This window comes from Ciconia boyciana, chromosome 3, assembly GCF_034638445.1.
Source record: "Ciconia boyciana chromosome 3, ASM3463844v1, whole genome shotgun sequence".
Classification (NCBI taxonomy): Eukaryota; Metazoa; Chordata; class Aves; order Ciconiiformes; family Ciconiidae; genus Ciconia; species Ciconia boyciana.
The window spans coordinates 61,830,386-61,847,286 of NC_132936.1; the positions used below are offsets into that span (position 1 = coordinate 61,830,386).

General features: G+C 36.8%; 1 protein-coding gene across 1 annotated transcript in view; it reads left to right on the forward strand.

The window, feature by feature from the left end:
* The window catches only part of LAMA2 (laminin subunit alpha 2), a 386,413-nt gene that overhangs the window by 221,711 nt on the left and 147,801 nt on the right, over positions 1 to 16,901 (forward strand). Inside the window, exons 16-18 of the mRNA XM_072855832.1 lie at positions 2,266 to 2,379; positions 8,801 to 8,928; positions 14,607 to 14,693. Of these exons, the coding sequence (XP_072711933.1) occupies positions 2,266 to 2,379; positions 8,801 to 8,928; positions 14,607 to 14,693 (329 nt within the window). The remainder of the gene's footprint in view (positions 1 to 2,265; positions 2,380 to 8,800; positions 8,929 to 14,606; positions 14,694 to 16,901) is intronic.

The window sequence follows — 16,901 nt, forward strand, 5'->3', positions numbered from 1 at the left end:
TTCAACATACGATATACATAGAACAGTTGTGCTTGACAGAAAAAAATGGGGAAATATTTTGGTGTTCTGAGTAGATGGTTGTGCTTTTTATAACAAAGACAAGCAAGAAAAAACAAAACAGTGAAGTTTTAGATTTCCAGGCAAACGAGCAGTTGAGAAAGTATGGGAAGATAAATTGAAAATATGGTTTTTTTTAGAATACCATATTTGTTTATTCTGACTACTTTTGGCCTTGTCCAACACTTTGCTTCTTCCAGTTTCAACCTAGCAGAGTTTCATTTTTATTGGTTTTGTGCAGGTTTTCAGTTTCATTCTCTCTTCTTCATTTAATTTAATGTATGGGTTTGTTTCCTGCATAATGATGTTGTGGTACCTGGCATAGACACTGCAGCACTAAAAACAACCGTTATTTACTTATTTTCTTGCTGTTAATGTTTTGGCACAATCAGTCTTCAGAAGAGAACCAATCCCATTTAAAATATGCTGTCTCTTGTGAGATTGTTCCATTACACAAATTTTAATTAATTTTCTACAGGATTCTAGTCAAAGAAAATTGTTATGTTTTTGCTAGTATATCTGAGAAATGAACACAGACTTGCATGAGCATAGGTAAAGTAGATGAAATTTTAAATTTCAAATACCAGTTGGACTCATTAGTGATAGTTACTTTGCTCTACTCGTGTATCTTCTGGCCTTTATTTGTCAACATCTTCACATCTAATCACTCTTCTCCACCAGATTCGTTCCCTTTCTATCTACTCTTTTGCTTCCACTGTGGAAGAAGTTGTGTTTAACGTGCATCACTATGATGATCAAGAACTTTCCTGACTTTTGAATGTTACATCATTTCTTTTTTTAAGATCCCAGTCTGTAATCTTTTATATTAGTTCTGTTCTAAGCCTTGCTGCTGATATTCCATGTCTAAGCCCTTAGCATTAGTGACTTTTGGAGACTTATCTTGTGCAATATCATGTACATCTGTGCATGAGATCATTCTTTTCAGAATCACTGAAAGAGGAAAAAGATTTATATATATTTATACAGAAACAGCTTAGGCAGTTGCATTTCATGCCACAGAAAAAAATAGGGCAATTTCTTTTAACCTGTTTTTCTTGTTTAGATTTTATAACTCTGAATTTTAATTTTTAGTATTTATGGGTTTTGTTAGGAATGTGTAACCAAGAATGAAAAGAAGGAAAAACAAGGATAATGTCTCAGGCTTTGGAATGTTTTTTTAAAGGAATCATTTCAGTTCATCTTCAAATTACTTTCATGTTTTGCAGGAGTAAGACAAAAAGGGACTTTTTTTTTTTTTTTTATAAAGGAGAATCTTCTGGTTACCTTTTTAGAGAGTGTATGTGAAGGGGAAGAGATTTTCTTTATTAAATGAGACTTTTAGTATTCTGTCACTGCAAAACTTTCTCTTTGTATTAGCCAGGTGCTTTTGAAGGTCAACACTTTGTCATGCACTTTTTTATACTATGCAAAATCCTTGGATCACATGAGCAGTCTTACTGAGTAAAGATAGTTTGCAAAAACTATAAAGCCATTTGTGAGATATATAGGAGGGAAGACTGCTGCTTGACATCTTATTATGAAGAAATGGAATAGCTGAATTTTCGCTGATGAATCACAGTTGTACGATGTCACCTTTCCTAAGAAAAAACTGGCCATGCATTTAATATTGATCTGAATATAACATTTCAAAAAATAAAAAATCAGAGCACTTTCTTAAAGGGAAATGACTACACTTTATATTTAAGAAGCACAACTTGTAAATAAAAGGATGGCTTTGTTTTCAGCCTGCGCTTTATTTCAGTGTAGCCTTTTGTTAGACTCCAAACAAGACAGACTAAGTGGTATTTTCATTGTTCTTTGCAGCTGAACTTCTCAGGAAAGGTTTTTGTTGTTTGGGGGTTTTCTTCCCTCCTTCTCACTCCTTCAGTATTTTGCCTTCTAGCTATTTTTCAACCTGTACCTCTTGCTTTGATGCTGTCATATTTCAGTTCTTCATTTCTCTGCTTTATTTTACCATTTCAGAAGAATGATCGAGTTAAGGCTTCCTCTAATCTCATACCCGCCAATAAGGTCAGTGCAAAGGCATAGCACCAGGAAGAACAACTTTCTAGAGAAATTTTGGTATTTTTATTAATTTGTCAAGTATGGTTTTGTGTGCTCAAGTATCAAATTCAACAATATTTTTAAAATCCCACTCCTTTCTCTGTTCAAGCAAGAGTTTAACTTTTTATCTAATTTATCTTACAGTCTTGCTGGCCTCGGCACAGGCGCGTGAATGGCACAATTTTTGGTGGAGTCTGTGCACCATGTACATGCTTTGGTCATGCAGAATTGTGTGATGATATCACAGGAGAATGCCTGGTAAGTGTCACTGCAGGAAACTTGATGGACATGGCCAACATCAATTCAATATATCTGTGCAATTGAATTAATGAACTCTGAGACCTGAAATACTCAAGGAGAAAAAAGCCAGCGATTAACAGAAGAGATCTTTATGTTGAACTGTTGCTGAAGTTAAGGATCCCCTCATACCAAGATATGGTAGCTTATACAGTTAAACAAAAGGAATTTTTTATTCACGTAGAATTTATGTTTTGAAATAGAATCAATAGTATAAGGTATGGCATGCAGAAAGCAGCAAATACATCAATATTCTTCCATGCAAGATTTATCTCCCCCTCCCATCTGTCTCCTGCAGTGTATTAAATTTATAGTATGTAGCAGGTAACTTTGTAAATTCTGTTCTAGTATGACAAGAAGATATTGTTAATGTCTTCCTTCATCTAAATTCCTACTAAACCTTGAAGAAACACTTAATAAATTGTACTTTAGAAAAATAATAAAAGCATATGATTTGGGCTAAATCAACTTTTTTTCTTGTAGGCTATGGAGATTTTATGTAGTTACCTACTAATTCAGCAATTAAATCTGTGATATTATCCATAGCAAGCCTACCAGCACACCACTATTTCCAGCCTGTTCAGTAGCCTTTTGGAATGGGTGCATTATGCTGAATAGACTGTTCTGATTAACTCAAGGGCATTTTTAGTTTTATATTGTCTGACATGGCACTAAGCTTGAAACAACATTTCTCATTTCATTAGTCTTGCAGAAACACAATTTGAGCCGGTGCCAGTTTAGTGGGATATCATACTCTCATTTCCCTGCAGAATTTCAAGCAGACTCTGTATTGTGCATGTTTCTAAATGTTCCGTTTTATTTCCTTAAGAAAAAGCTGCTGGGGAAAATCCAAAATGAAAATTCAGGCTTTTTTTCAATGTAATTTGGCACTTAGAATTATCACTGCTCTTCCTGTTTTGCCCATACAAGATGTTTAATTGCATTGCAGTGCAAAACATGATGTCCTTTATGGGTGGATCAGTGAATTTTTCAAATTGCTTTTTCATGAATAGAAGCTTAAAATGATTCTCAATTTAATTATACTGTAAGCCTTAAAGAAGTACCTAGGATGAAAAATATGTATGACATGACAGTCATGTTTTGAATCCTTCACTTACATGCAATGAAAATGTTTATCAGTAGGGTAATACGGATTTGTGTTTCTCGAGAAAGATAAAATTTATTGCATTAATGACCGTAGCCTCCAGCTATGATGTCTGTAACATCAGTGTGGGGTAAAATCAATTAACAGAAAAGAAAGGGAAGGGAGAATCCTGTTTAAGGTATATCATAACTATTGACTATTTTGCTTAGGAGTGCATGGTCATATGCAAGTTCTGAGGTTGCTTGCTTCTGTGTCTTCAAGTTTTAGCCCTTGCACAAGTTCCCTCTTTATTGTTGTCTGTAGCACTAGCCTGGATATGAGAGAAGGCTATATAGTTGCATACGGTAGCGCTTTTGCACTTTTCAACTGATGTGAGCTATTGACTGAGACAGTAGAGCTCCCCCTTCTGATGTTTCAAGGGTGCTGGTGTAAAGATAACACAGCACTGACAAGGAAGTGGAAAATAACCAGTTGAAAATGTACTTTAATCTATATGCGTTATCAAGCATTCTGTATTTTATGTGTTCTGTCTGAGCTTATACTAGATCATGCTATAAAGAAGAGGCACACAGGGAGCTTAAAATCAGTTCTGGATTTTCTTGCCGCTTACTTTGAAAACACTGTAAGGGAAGTTAGATTGGTTAGTATCCATGCAGGCTATTAAATGCTGCTATTCAATTTGGATCATAAGCCTTTTGAAGTGAAAGAGAGAGAAGTCTGAATGCTGAAAAAGAGAAATGTTTCACATCAAAGGCATTCTTTCTATTGAGGTTTACACAGCCTTTTGGCCTCCTCATTATTATTCATGGTGTTTTTTCAGCAACACAACAGACAATTTAGGCACCTAATTTACTGATATGATACTTCTTTTTGCTCTTCCTTAGCTTTGAAATGTAGTTGAAAAGCAGCTGAAATATGGTTTTGACTCATGATAAAAGCTCACATCATCTGCTTTGACATAGGCCTGTATAAAAAGCTCATTTTAACGCATACCTTGCAGTAACCTGCAAAGCCCTTTGATCCCCACAGCAACCGTATAGAGAGCTGCATGATACATCATTCTCGTTACCATTGTGATATACATAACTGCTTTGGTACATAGGGCAGGTTCCAACATTCAGAAATGCTCTTTTGTAGTGTTACACACACACACTTACGGTAGCTTTAGGAGGTTGGTTAAGCCTAAACCTTGGAAAAAGCGAACACGTTTCAAGGTGTTTCATTCATTGCAGGATACTACGTTCCTATTAGTAAGCCCAGAGAAAGCAGATCTTTCTCTCCTAAGATATGCTCAAATTGCTAAGTGGGCAGTCCCCAGTGGCATCCATTTTGTATTTTGTTCCTTTGTGTGTAAACGACATATACCATGTAGATTGAGGCCGGTGTCAGAGATAGTGGACATGTGCTTTAGACAGTGTTCATCAGGAGTGACAAAATGTCTTCACCCGTCTTCATATACACAGTAACAAAATGATACATCCCAAGTTAAATGCAGGTGAAAATTACATAAAGCCTCTGCAACACCCTGATTGCATTTGTAACACCAGGAAAGGGAATTGTCCATGTAATCTTGACATTACGGTAATTTGAAAATGCCAGAAGAGCATATTCATGCTTCCAGAGATGTAATACCATTGTCTGGTCTCTAGACCAGGGAATACACTAAAATAGGCACCCAGGCTTACCCTTTCACTTTCTTTAACTAGCTTAAACTAGCAGCTTCCCTGGCTGTCTCTGTGACAGATATCCTGAGGTAGGGCAGCAGCGTGCCAAAGGCACTATCTTGGACTCAGTCATACGCCCTGATTAAAGTTCTATTTTCATCACTACCCTTCTATTCAGACTGTTTCTTTCCATATTCATATACACTCAGCTGCATATGCAGCTAAGCAGGAGTGGTTTTCAGTGTGAACTTCGGGTTCCCTGATACTGGGCATAAAGATGTTCATTTGGTTTTTTCCAAGGCAGGGAGAGCCGGCTCGGTAGGAAATGGTGGAAAACAGACTCCAGGACATCAGCAATAAAGTCTTTGGGCAACAAGGTCTGAGTTGTACATAAAATTTTGGACAAAAATAAATTTCACGGTCTTGCTTACTCAGAGGTTGTGTAAGTGAAGTTTAATGGTGTTTGGAGATAAAAGAGGTCCAGAAAATTGATGCATTCAAAATAGTTTGAGATCCAGTACCTGGAATTTGAAAGCATAAAGATTTGGGCATAAAATCGTTCCTGGCCGTGAAGTCTATGGACCTATGGAACAAGGCATTGATTTTACCAAAACCACTAGATCAATGTGTTGGAACAAACTATATGTCCAAGGGAATAAAAAGAAAGCGTATATAATGTACTGAGCAGGTTAAGGACAGTTGCATGATCTTCTTTATACTCAGTCTCATGACACACAAAAAAAAAATTAAATGTTCCTATGAGTATGAAATTAAGACTTCACAGGCTTAAGCATGTTTTAAGGAAATAATCTCAGTATAATTAGACATTGCTCAAACTAGATGATGCTTAAAACCAATGCTCTACATTTGACAAGTTTCAAACTGACATTCAACCAATTGACATCAAGAAAATACACATTTTTTATGAGTATTGATAATATCTTTAGAAGGGCTAATAACTCATCTACTTCAGTACTTAAAGTGATCTATAAATTTGGCAAATTATTATAAAGTTTAATGCATCACTGAAGAGAACAGACAAATTATGTCACATCTGCGTAGTACATAATCCTTGTTCTTTGTCCTGCAAAATCCAGACTGGCTCAGGGAGAAAAGTATAGGACCACACAAGATCATTATTTCTCAGCTAAACTCTAACATTTACACAGTGCAACGTATGCTCAGATTTTGGTACTATATGTGTGGGGTTCTTTTCTTTTTTGTTTTTAAATTTATTGATTTATAGTGAGGAAGTAAGCAGATACAGAGATCTGGATTGAGGAGAATTAGACACAGTATGTGGAAATGACTGACATCGGAGTTTCAGAAAATAATTCATCAAAGAGAAGAAGGTCAGCTCTTTGTAACATGAATTGTTTTCCTACAAAATGGAAGGTTTCAGGTTTTTTACTTAAAAAAAGCAGAAGCTGCAAATACCACTCTGTAAGAGATGCACAGCTTTAAAATAGTGTGTTAGCTCCTTTCACTTTAATAACATCCTTGACATATAAGCCATTCATATTCTTCAAAAACATTAAGATATGTCTGAGGATATTTAAAGCTAAACTTAACACAAAAGAAGAATCCATTATTTTTCAGAAAAAGTACAAATAATTTGACATGATGCCTTAAAAAAGTTGAATTGCAAAGGATTTTTCTTTTGAAACACTGCTTAAATTATTTTTGTCGCATCTTCTTTTAAAAGCATACCTTAATGTTCCCAGCTACTTTTTCAGTATGGCTGGTAGATACTTTTTGAATGACAGCACTTGAAGTAACAATCAAATGGACTTAAATGACCTAATGAAGTAGAATTTAACCCAGCTGATGGTTCTAAAGCCATAATTTTGTTTGACTAAGAGTCTCAATAGTTGGTATTAGCTCACAATCTACCAAATATGTGAAAATGTAATATTGTGACTAATGCTTTCATTTCAAAGATATGCTGATTGTATACACAAGCAATAAGAATGCACCCTTTAAAACAGCAAACAGCATTTCTGGAGAAAGATGCTTTTGACTTCAGTGCGCTCATGACTGAAAAGGGTATTGTGCTTTTTCAGCTGCCCAAATGTATGGTACTGACTATGCAGAGCACAATGCAAAAAACTTTCTACAAATCATTGCAGTCCTGGAAAGTCCTGAAGAAGAAATCAGTGTTCCTTAGAATACTGCCATTTGCTTTATTCTTTATTGAGGATACATTATGTCTTCTAGACAGTAATGCTGTTATCAGTCACTACCATATGCATGACTTATAGCAAATGAGAAAACAAGTTTAAAGCGTTCTTAAAATTATTTTGAGTTAAATCATAAGTTTGGAAATACTTACACCTTTTAAAAAAAACAACTCAAGAGTTCTTAAGCAGCAGCTGGGTGAAACAGATTCTAGATTTGATCTGGCCCATTGTCTAAATCAGATCAGAACATAGCCCATTAAATAAAATCTCTCTCATGGCTTTCATTTTGGTCTTTTCAAGTTGCCATATGCTTTTTCAGTCTATACCCAAGCACATCAAGATGGCATTTAAGAGCCAAAAACATTTCTCCTGCTTTCTCTGTTTTCACACTGTGAAAGAGCTACACTTGGGTGTCTTGTGGCAAATAGCAGTGAAAGGAATAGTGTGGTGTGCTAAAAATGTGGCAAAAAACCCGGAACAGTCTAAGCCAGAAAGCTAATTTGCTGAGCCTATCGAGGATCCTGCCAAATTATTTAGAATTTCTAAATCCTCTATGGTGAGGGGGAAGAGTAGAAGGGGTAATTACTTTTTAAAACTTGGTTCTTACTAGTCATCACGGGAAGCCTATTCTCAGAGGACCAATTCCCAGTCTGCCAAAAGATCATTTAATTTTGAGATCACACCAAAGGTTATATACAAAAGCACAGATCTAGTGCTGCCATTTTTATGTAGTATGTTGGATGTTTCATATGCTCAGATAAACTGTCTCTTGTATTATGAAAGCCAGTCACATACAGTAACACAAACTGTTGGACAGGGCCCTGTATACAGTATACTCATCTTTGTTCCTACTCATAAAATAGAGTCTGGATGCTATTCTAGCAAACTATTATTAATTAAGTAATTCAGGCTTTGCTACTGTTCACAAATATATTTAGTATACTGCTAGCCATATACCCTGTAAAATGAGCTAATGCACTTAAATGTGAAATAATTCATTTTTATAAATTATATAGTCTGGGCTGTATTTCTGGGATCAACAGCTGAAAACTGTTTGTCACAAAATATGGCCTGTTGCAAGACTGCAATACTAAACGTGTTTTGCGCTGCTCTGAAGGTTGGTTTTCTTTAAGCAAGCTAAAACAATAATGCACCTATTGTATGGCAGAAGGATAAAGGTCTGCAGTTAAGTATTCTTTTTGTTTTACATAGAGAAAAATTATCCAAGAGAACATAAATACCTGACACATAAGAAGCACTGATTGTGACAGCTAACCTCTAGAACTGGTTCTCAACCAGCAGCAGAAAATTAGAATATATGTTGCAGACCTTTTACAATCCTGTTGAGAGGATGGGCTAGGTGAATGACTTTCAAGGACTTTCCATATGTAAGTTCTCTAATTGTGAATTTGTACTTTTTATCTTCTGTTTAGGACTGCAAACACAACACAGGTGGTCCATATTGTGATAGATGTCTTCCTAGCTTCTATGGTGATCCTACTAAAGGGACAGCTGAAGATTGCCAGCTGTGTGCTTGCCCCCTAAATATACCTTCTAACAAGTAAGAAGTATATTTATTGCATATTACACTTTTCACTTAGTAAATTGCATAACTTTTTAATTTATACTTTTGCATGTACATTTGAGATTCTTTGTGTTTTAATCCAATAATATATTCTGCAATATAAACTTTTATTCTCTTCATAGTTGTACAGGGTGCTTAGCTTTACTGAGAGGCAAAGAACAAGACAAAAGCTGGATGAGACTAGGCTAGAAATAACAATACAGAATTTGGATGACTGCTCTTTGAATCAGTAACTAGCGTTTGCCTTTTTGTTCTCCTTAAGAGTAGTCATTTCTAGTTTTAAAGCTGAATTTACCGATTTGACGTGTGGGGTTTTTTTAATAATTGAAGTTAAATTCAATTTATGTTGATCAGATAAAATAGTGATTTCTTCTGCCTTTAATTTTCTTTTTTTTTCCAGTCAACATTCAGTGATAATGTTGATTTGTTTGGACTCTGAATTCGGCCTTAGATCTTGCAAGTGAAAATATTGTGTCAGCGTATCTCAGAATAATCATTATACATTTGTTATATTAAATAAAAATAATAGTGAAAAGTTAATCAAAACTCTGATCTAAGAACAAATGTTTCCTTCATTACAAAAGCTTGTCTGTGCTACTTGCTATGTACAATTCAATAGACCAAGTGGCTTGAACATTTTTTAGTTGGTTTTGTCCCAGTCAGTACCTGGACAATACCTGAACAATACCAAAATCATTTGACACGATGTAGTTGAAGAAAACTGTTCTGAATCTTGTCTGGTTAGCTTTTCTTGTGCATATAAAAAAAATGGAAATTATGTGTGCCAGTTTGAATTAGCACATTTGGTTTATGCTTTCCAGTATGGCTTCAGAGAAGGGGAGCCCTGGTGCAAGTAGCACATGCCCAGGTTACACAGAAGAGCTGCTGGGTGCGACACATACAATAATTGTTCAGGAAGGTCAGGAACTGTTGAGTTTGTGCCTGATGTTTGCAGAGGTAACTAATGCTTGCCCAAGTTCCAGCCACAAATTGGATGCGGCTCCCTTCTAAAAAGAATCACTGTTAGTCCATATAAGCATTTCAGAAGGATCGTAGGATTGTACTGGAAGATTGTAAACTATGCACAGAGGCTGCCCCATCCCAAGCTCTTCACACAGCTTAGAAGTTTCAAGTGGCTACAGGAGCTGATAAATCCACTGGAGTAATTTGTTTTTTCTCCCTTCAGCCCTGTATCTTCTGTTTCACCCCATTTTTCCCGAAATAGAAGTCAGATTCTGTCAATGAAATGCACTTCACTATTTAAGAGTATAAAGAGTACTTCCTAAGGTTTACAGGGCAAAATGCATGGCTACCACCCGCAGAGAGAGGGAGCTCTGCAAGATGCAAGTAAAGAAGAGAACATTATCTGAATGGCAGTGTGCCAACATACGGCACAGATGAACCAGATTTTTCTCTTAAGTAGTTCTGGCTAACGCTGTTGCCTACAGTGACATTGTGTCCTATTAAAATTGCACTGATCAGGGCAGGAATAATCTAAGCACTTATCAGCAGATATTCCAGGGGATTGTAGAATGGGAGCCTGCCCTCCTGTTATCACAGCTCTTCAGGTGGTTTTATTAGATATACATGGGTTTATTATGCCTGCTGCTCAGGCATGGTTCCTCTGACGTCCTCACTGCTTTCACATACTTAGTATTTCCTTGCATAGTTAATTAATTCTCTTTCTATTGTTTGAGAACACTGTACTGACAAAGCAGGAAAAACACTATCACATTTATATCTTGTGCAGATGTGCAACAAACCAAGTCAAATAGATTGAGTTTGGGTTTTTATTGGCAAAATGCCTGGAGACCTCTATTATGTATTCATCAGAGTTCTGGCTGCTTTACTTTCATTTTTTGAAACTGAACAAGAGAGTCCCTTTTTAATATTTAGTTGTCTTGAAAAATACAGGTATAAACCAAACACAGAATATAAATGTTCTTGAACTGTGAAACTGTGGGAGTCCTGAACCCTACAAAGTTTAGCCCTGCATTAGAATTGTGCAATAGCTTCCTATTTCTAAAATGGATAAAAGCAAAACTGTGAACAACATCCCCAGGCTTTGTAGAACTCATTGTAAGGTTCAAGCTCTCATGACTTTACAGTTCTAGACCAATTACTAAATTTGTTTATGAGGAAAAAAGAGGTTGTTAAAGATTTAATGTATTACTTGAAGGCTGTTAAAATACTCATTTTATTTTCTTTAGTTGGCAGTGAGTTTGGTGTGCTAGGGATAATAAATGTAAACAATTCAGATTCCTTCACACAGCCTTCACATGAAAAATAAAGAAATTTCTACCAACCTCATGTCACTGTACAGATGTGGTATGTCAAGTTATTTCTGAATAACCTAACAAGTGACAAATTTATGTACAAATTATTATAAATAGCCATCTATAGATTTTAATTCCTGTAGTATTTAATTCCTAACATGGCATGACAGGGCATCTGTAGGTCTCTAAGCTTAATACTAAGTTCCTGGTGCATAGAGAATATTGTCCATGTAATGAACCTCTGAGATATATTTCTATTAAGAAATTAGTTTTGTCTTTTATAGTAGTGTCTTATTTCTTTATAATGCTTATAATGGTTCCCATCACTGTTTTCACAGCACCTGAGTCTTTTTCTTTGCAATGCCACATAAGGTGGAGGAGAACTGTTTTATCCATTTTAGAAATGTGGTGGTGATGGTGTTGTTCTATAGTTAACTTAAGCTGATTTAACTGCTGCTTATTCCCTCTCCCGTTTCCTAACGGCAGCAGTTTCCATATGCAATCACTGAAGCCAATCATAAAGCTGCCTTCTGAAGCACAACAGTGATAAGTGACTTGCCATATGTCAGAAAAGAACGCTTGGCCAAATCAGGAAACTAAAATTAAGTTGTCTAAGCTTGTTTGCTAAAACCTGGGCTATATTTTCTTCTTTTTGCATATATCTCCATATTTGTACTTATATGATGCAAATGAGATCAATACCCATATTATAAATGGCATATGTAATGCACGCTTGACTTCTTCGTCTTATCTCTTCTCATTAATGCATCACTCTTACAAACTGTTCTAACATTCTTAGTCTTTGAGGAGTTTCTAATAAACTTATTTTTTTTTCCATAGAAAAGATCAGACATACTACTATGTAATTCTTTCTACCAAATGTAGATGTCTGGGATAATTACTGCTTCTCTCTTGAAGTGGTGATAAATTTAATATGGGCAATGAAGACCCTGACAGGAATGTTTTGTCACTAGAAATGGGAGAGAGAAGATATCTCATTCAGCCTGGGAGGGCCAGAAGTGAACTCGTAGCATGTGCACTAGGAATTGGGGTTGGTCTCAGAATTTTAATATTTTCTTGGAGAATTAAATAAAATCTCAAACTTATTCCCAAGAGATGTTTTCTATAACATACTTGTAAGCCTTTAGGAAGCTCTGTCTCCCAACATAGACCTATCACACATATAACCATACTGTGTATTCATACTTGTCCCATGTCCTGACTGGTATTAATGTTGTTACCTTATGTAAAAACTGAAAAGAGTGATGATGAATCAAGAGGGACTAAGATTTTTTTGAAGCTTGTTTTGACAGATCAATACACTGTTCATTAGCATTTATCACTAGTGAGTAATGAGATTGTAAATAATCAGGAAGATAAACTTCTCACCCTGCTATCACATATTTCTTTTATAGTACGCAGAGGGGAATTTCTCAATGCATTAATGTTTAGTGTTGAGATGTGGACTATTAAGTTAGAGAAAGAATCAAAGGATGCTAGGTCTGAGCATAACCCTTAAAACATGGAAATTCTGCTATTAATTGTTATTGCTTAGTAATAATAAGTACTTAATTATTATTATCTTTAAAATTTATGCAGTTGAATTCAGACCTCTTGATGGAACTGTGGTACAGTAAATCTTGTGCAATGCTATAATGAGCTGTGATAGCATCTCCACAAAAGTTTCCCATGTAGCTCTTAGAAAGAGTGAGGCTGGGACTGACAAGCAGGATCTTATTTGAAGTCAGGTGCTGCTGATTAGATTCAATGATAATGTGTGCCTCAGTTGAAAATTGCTTTCATTGCTATTTAAAAATAGAATGAACAATTGTTGTTTCTTCAACTGGCTCTTCATGCATTCGTGAATCTATTCTTAATAGAATGACATTGCAAAATAACACAAACATAATCCTTATGGGAAAGAGGAGAATCCCAATACCTATCTATGTTTACTGGACCTGACCTTCTCACATTTTTCTTACTGATCTCTTATGTCTGTGGGATAGCTTGCCCTAAGACAGACAGGGTATTTATAAATGGAAATAATCTATAACAGAAACAGAATAAGGAGTAACTGAGGTCAGATTATAGGATGGATGACTCCTGGGAAGTGGGGTCTAGTCACCAGCAGGTAATCACGTTACATGATCCTAATTAAGCCTTTCTGTCTTCCCTGTGCCTATTATTTTCCAGAAACTTTCATCGTATATCCTGCTTTTATTTATCTGAGGTCTGATTATATCTATTTGTTAGTATTGTCGCATGAACCTTTACCTTGAATATACCTTCCTTCTGATGTCTTTCTTAGAGCAATTATATTCCTTCTCAATTTCTATTTTCCTAGGTTACAAAAGATAAGTTTAGTGTCTTCTTTTCAGATAGGTGCTTTGTTTTCCTGTTGTGAATAGTCACCCCACTATGCACCTGCTCCCATTCTTTTCTTTTTTTTTTTCCTTTTTCTATTTTTCTATTTGGTTGATCAGAATTGATTACTGTTGTTTAGATGAGGCCCTATAAAGGTGCTCGTATGTCTCTGTCTCTAATAATAATTCCAGAATGATAGAAGAACAGGTTGCCTCTTCTTCTGTGTGGTGTCTTTTAGAATGTCAGGAGGTTTCCTCACAAAAGTGTGTTAAGGGAGAAAGACTACGGAAAGCAAAATGCTAAACAGTGAAGGAGCACAGTTCAGAGTTAAGCATGGACATTGAGAGATGGAGCTTGCAAATGCCTACGGTATCCTTATTTATAAAAAAAAACCAGCTAAAAATAAGTAGAGCATAGCAAAGAGGTAAAGCTCTCTACTCTGCAAGCTATTCTTAAACTTCAGCGTGCCTGCCTAGCCTGTTGCTTGAGGTCTTTGGCACTCGATTTACTGAAATGCACTCTCTGGGAAGCTGCACCAGATATTTCCCTTTTTGCCCCTCCCCTTTCTTGTTCACTGGGTTCCTTTCACAGCCGGTTATACACAAAGTTAACTGAGCTTTCAAATCGGTTGTCCTTCAGAAAGATTTATATAGGGGCCACATTATGGCACAGATTGTTTTGCCAGGCCCTTGGGGGCACAAACAAACAGCTGTACATTCCTGCCTTTTTAATGGTATCCAGACCACTCAGTGGCAGGCTCAAGTCCTGTAATAACAGGCTATTGGGATGCTGCCATCCATTACTCTATATTCAGTGTCACAGGAATAGCAGAGTCATTCCAAATTCAATTTGCTGGAGTCAAACTTAAGCCCCAAGTCCTAGACCAGAATAACTTTTCCTGGACACTGTTTTGCAAATTAACAATCTCTGAAGTGGGAAGAGAGCTATGCTGCTAAAAGTCTTTTCTTTATGTTTCTTCCTTGTCCCTCTTCTTACCCAATATCAACAACACAGCTTTAGCCCAACATGCCATTTTGACCGAAGTCGTGGATTAATATGCGATGAATGCCCAGCTGGGTACGTGGGACCACGCTGTGAAAGGTAAGCAAGCATCATGCTTTTAACCATATGAGATCTGAAACAAAAGTATTTATCACCTGGAACTGTTCTACTTTTTTATTACTTCCCCGTCTCATCCCCATTCCTGTGTTCTGAAACTCACTGAAGAAATTCCTGGGCATCTTCCTCTGATATTGTGTCCGTGCATTTGCATATTTCTAGCGCATGTTTTATTACTTTATGGTAAAGTGCAAAGCTTCCAAGAAGCATTTGCTGAGAAGTAAGAGTCTTTTTTTTTTTAAATTATTCTTCTAGCTTTTCTGTCACTCTTTGAGATTTTTATAATTATTTTGTCTCTTTTGTCATTTGAATGTTTAGAGCAGGGTGGATCAAGTATTCAATAAGTTACTGATGCCTCTTTTTGAAAAGTTAATATGCAGCGAAAATACAGTTCTTCTAATAAGTTATTTGTTCATTGTAATTATTTTTTAAATAATATTTTACATTTTTGTTGCTTCTAGTTTCCCATTGCAGTCCTTATTTAGCAATGAGAACAAGCTAGGTTTTAATGACTAAAAAGATAATTCCTGTTTGTCATGTACATAGGAAAGCTCAATATGTATTTCCTACGCTTCATTACTACCTATACAAAAGGCAAATTAAAAAAATATGTCTAGTCTGTCTTTGGCTATGAGAGGTCTGAGTGACATGTTAGTACTGAGAGAGAAAGTTCTCTCCCCTTATATCCTGTTATTCTGAAAGGATCACATGGAGAATTTAAATGAAACAGAAGGCTAGTGTGAGTGCGGGTGCTAAGCTCCTGCGAACCCCCTTCCACAGGAGGTGAGATCGCATAGACAAGGCACATCATCACTGTGTCTGCCCACCTTTCCGTCCCTTGGGATTTCACATGGATGGAACAGCTTTCAAGAGCAGTTAGTCTGCCAGGGGACCTCTGCTAGTTGTTTGGAGGTCGTGATGAATCAGCATTGGCTTTGGCTCCATGATCCCAGTCCCTTGTGACCCTGCAAATGACACCTTTTTTAAGAGGGGTTGGGGGAGCCAGATAACTATCTAACACCTGGCTAGACAGTTATATGGCATGAAAACGTGGCACTTCTGTTTCTTAGTAGGCTTTTGCCATTTGGCACTTCCATGAGCTGCTTGCAGCATTTTCCAACGTAAACCCTAAACAAAGGTAAGGCCTCTGAATGAAGACTTACAATATTCAGGCTGGGATGAGGAAAAGTAGGAATGAAGCAAGAGGAAGAGCCAACCAGGAAAGCAGGAACCTGACCGTACGCTGTGAATCACCCTCTAGTCCTGTCTTTCCAATTTACATTTACAACTACTTCCTTTCAAATCCCCTGTTGTGCTGTATCTGTCCTAAAGTGAGAGTGCAGGCTGGCACCTGTTTCCACCCAGCATCACTGAGTCTTCTCCTGCCGCGTGCTGTTTCTGCCTGTCTTTTCCTGTCTGTCTTGGAAGTCATCACCTTCTTTCAGCTAGTGGGCTGTGAAGTTAATGACGGCAGGAATAAATCACATCAAGAGCACTTTGGTGGCAGTTTGTCAATGCAGGGTCATTGACAGCTTCCATTAGCAACAAGTGCTATTTCTGAGTGGAGCACAGGCTGTAGATGCAGTAGGACAGAATCTGAATAAGTGGCAGGATTGGATTTTAGCCTGATTTCCTAAGGAACTGAGGGTAGTGTGATCTTTTTGTGCATGTCTGTCTGGCTGCCCACAAAGACATTTGAACTTGTAGGTCAATTTCAACCAAATTTGACAGAAGGGTAGGAGGTCTCAAAGATAATAATTGTTCCTGAAGGTTTTGTGAAAAGAAGTGGCTGAATAGAGGTTAATAAATCAGGACATGTCATAGCTAAGGGGGAGAATACTGTGTGAACTCACACCTGATTAAACAGCAGAGAAACAGCAGAGAATACATGAGAGAGAGAGAGAGAGAGAGAGAGAGAACGAGAGAGATTATTAAATGTTCTGCCCATAAGAAAACTTTCACAGGGCAAGGAGAAAGCACTGCTGTAGCCTGAGGGATTACTCCCTGCTGAATAGCAACATCCTGCAGCAAATAACCAGCCCTTAGCCTTGTAATCATGAGATATAAATCCATTGGAAATTGGATTTATCTATATCATTAATTCCAATACTTACAGAACGATTTGCTTTTAGTTGTAACAAGTTGCTTGGTAATGCCTGCAGCTGTCAATAATAATGAACAGGAGAAAGC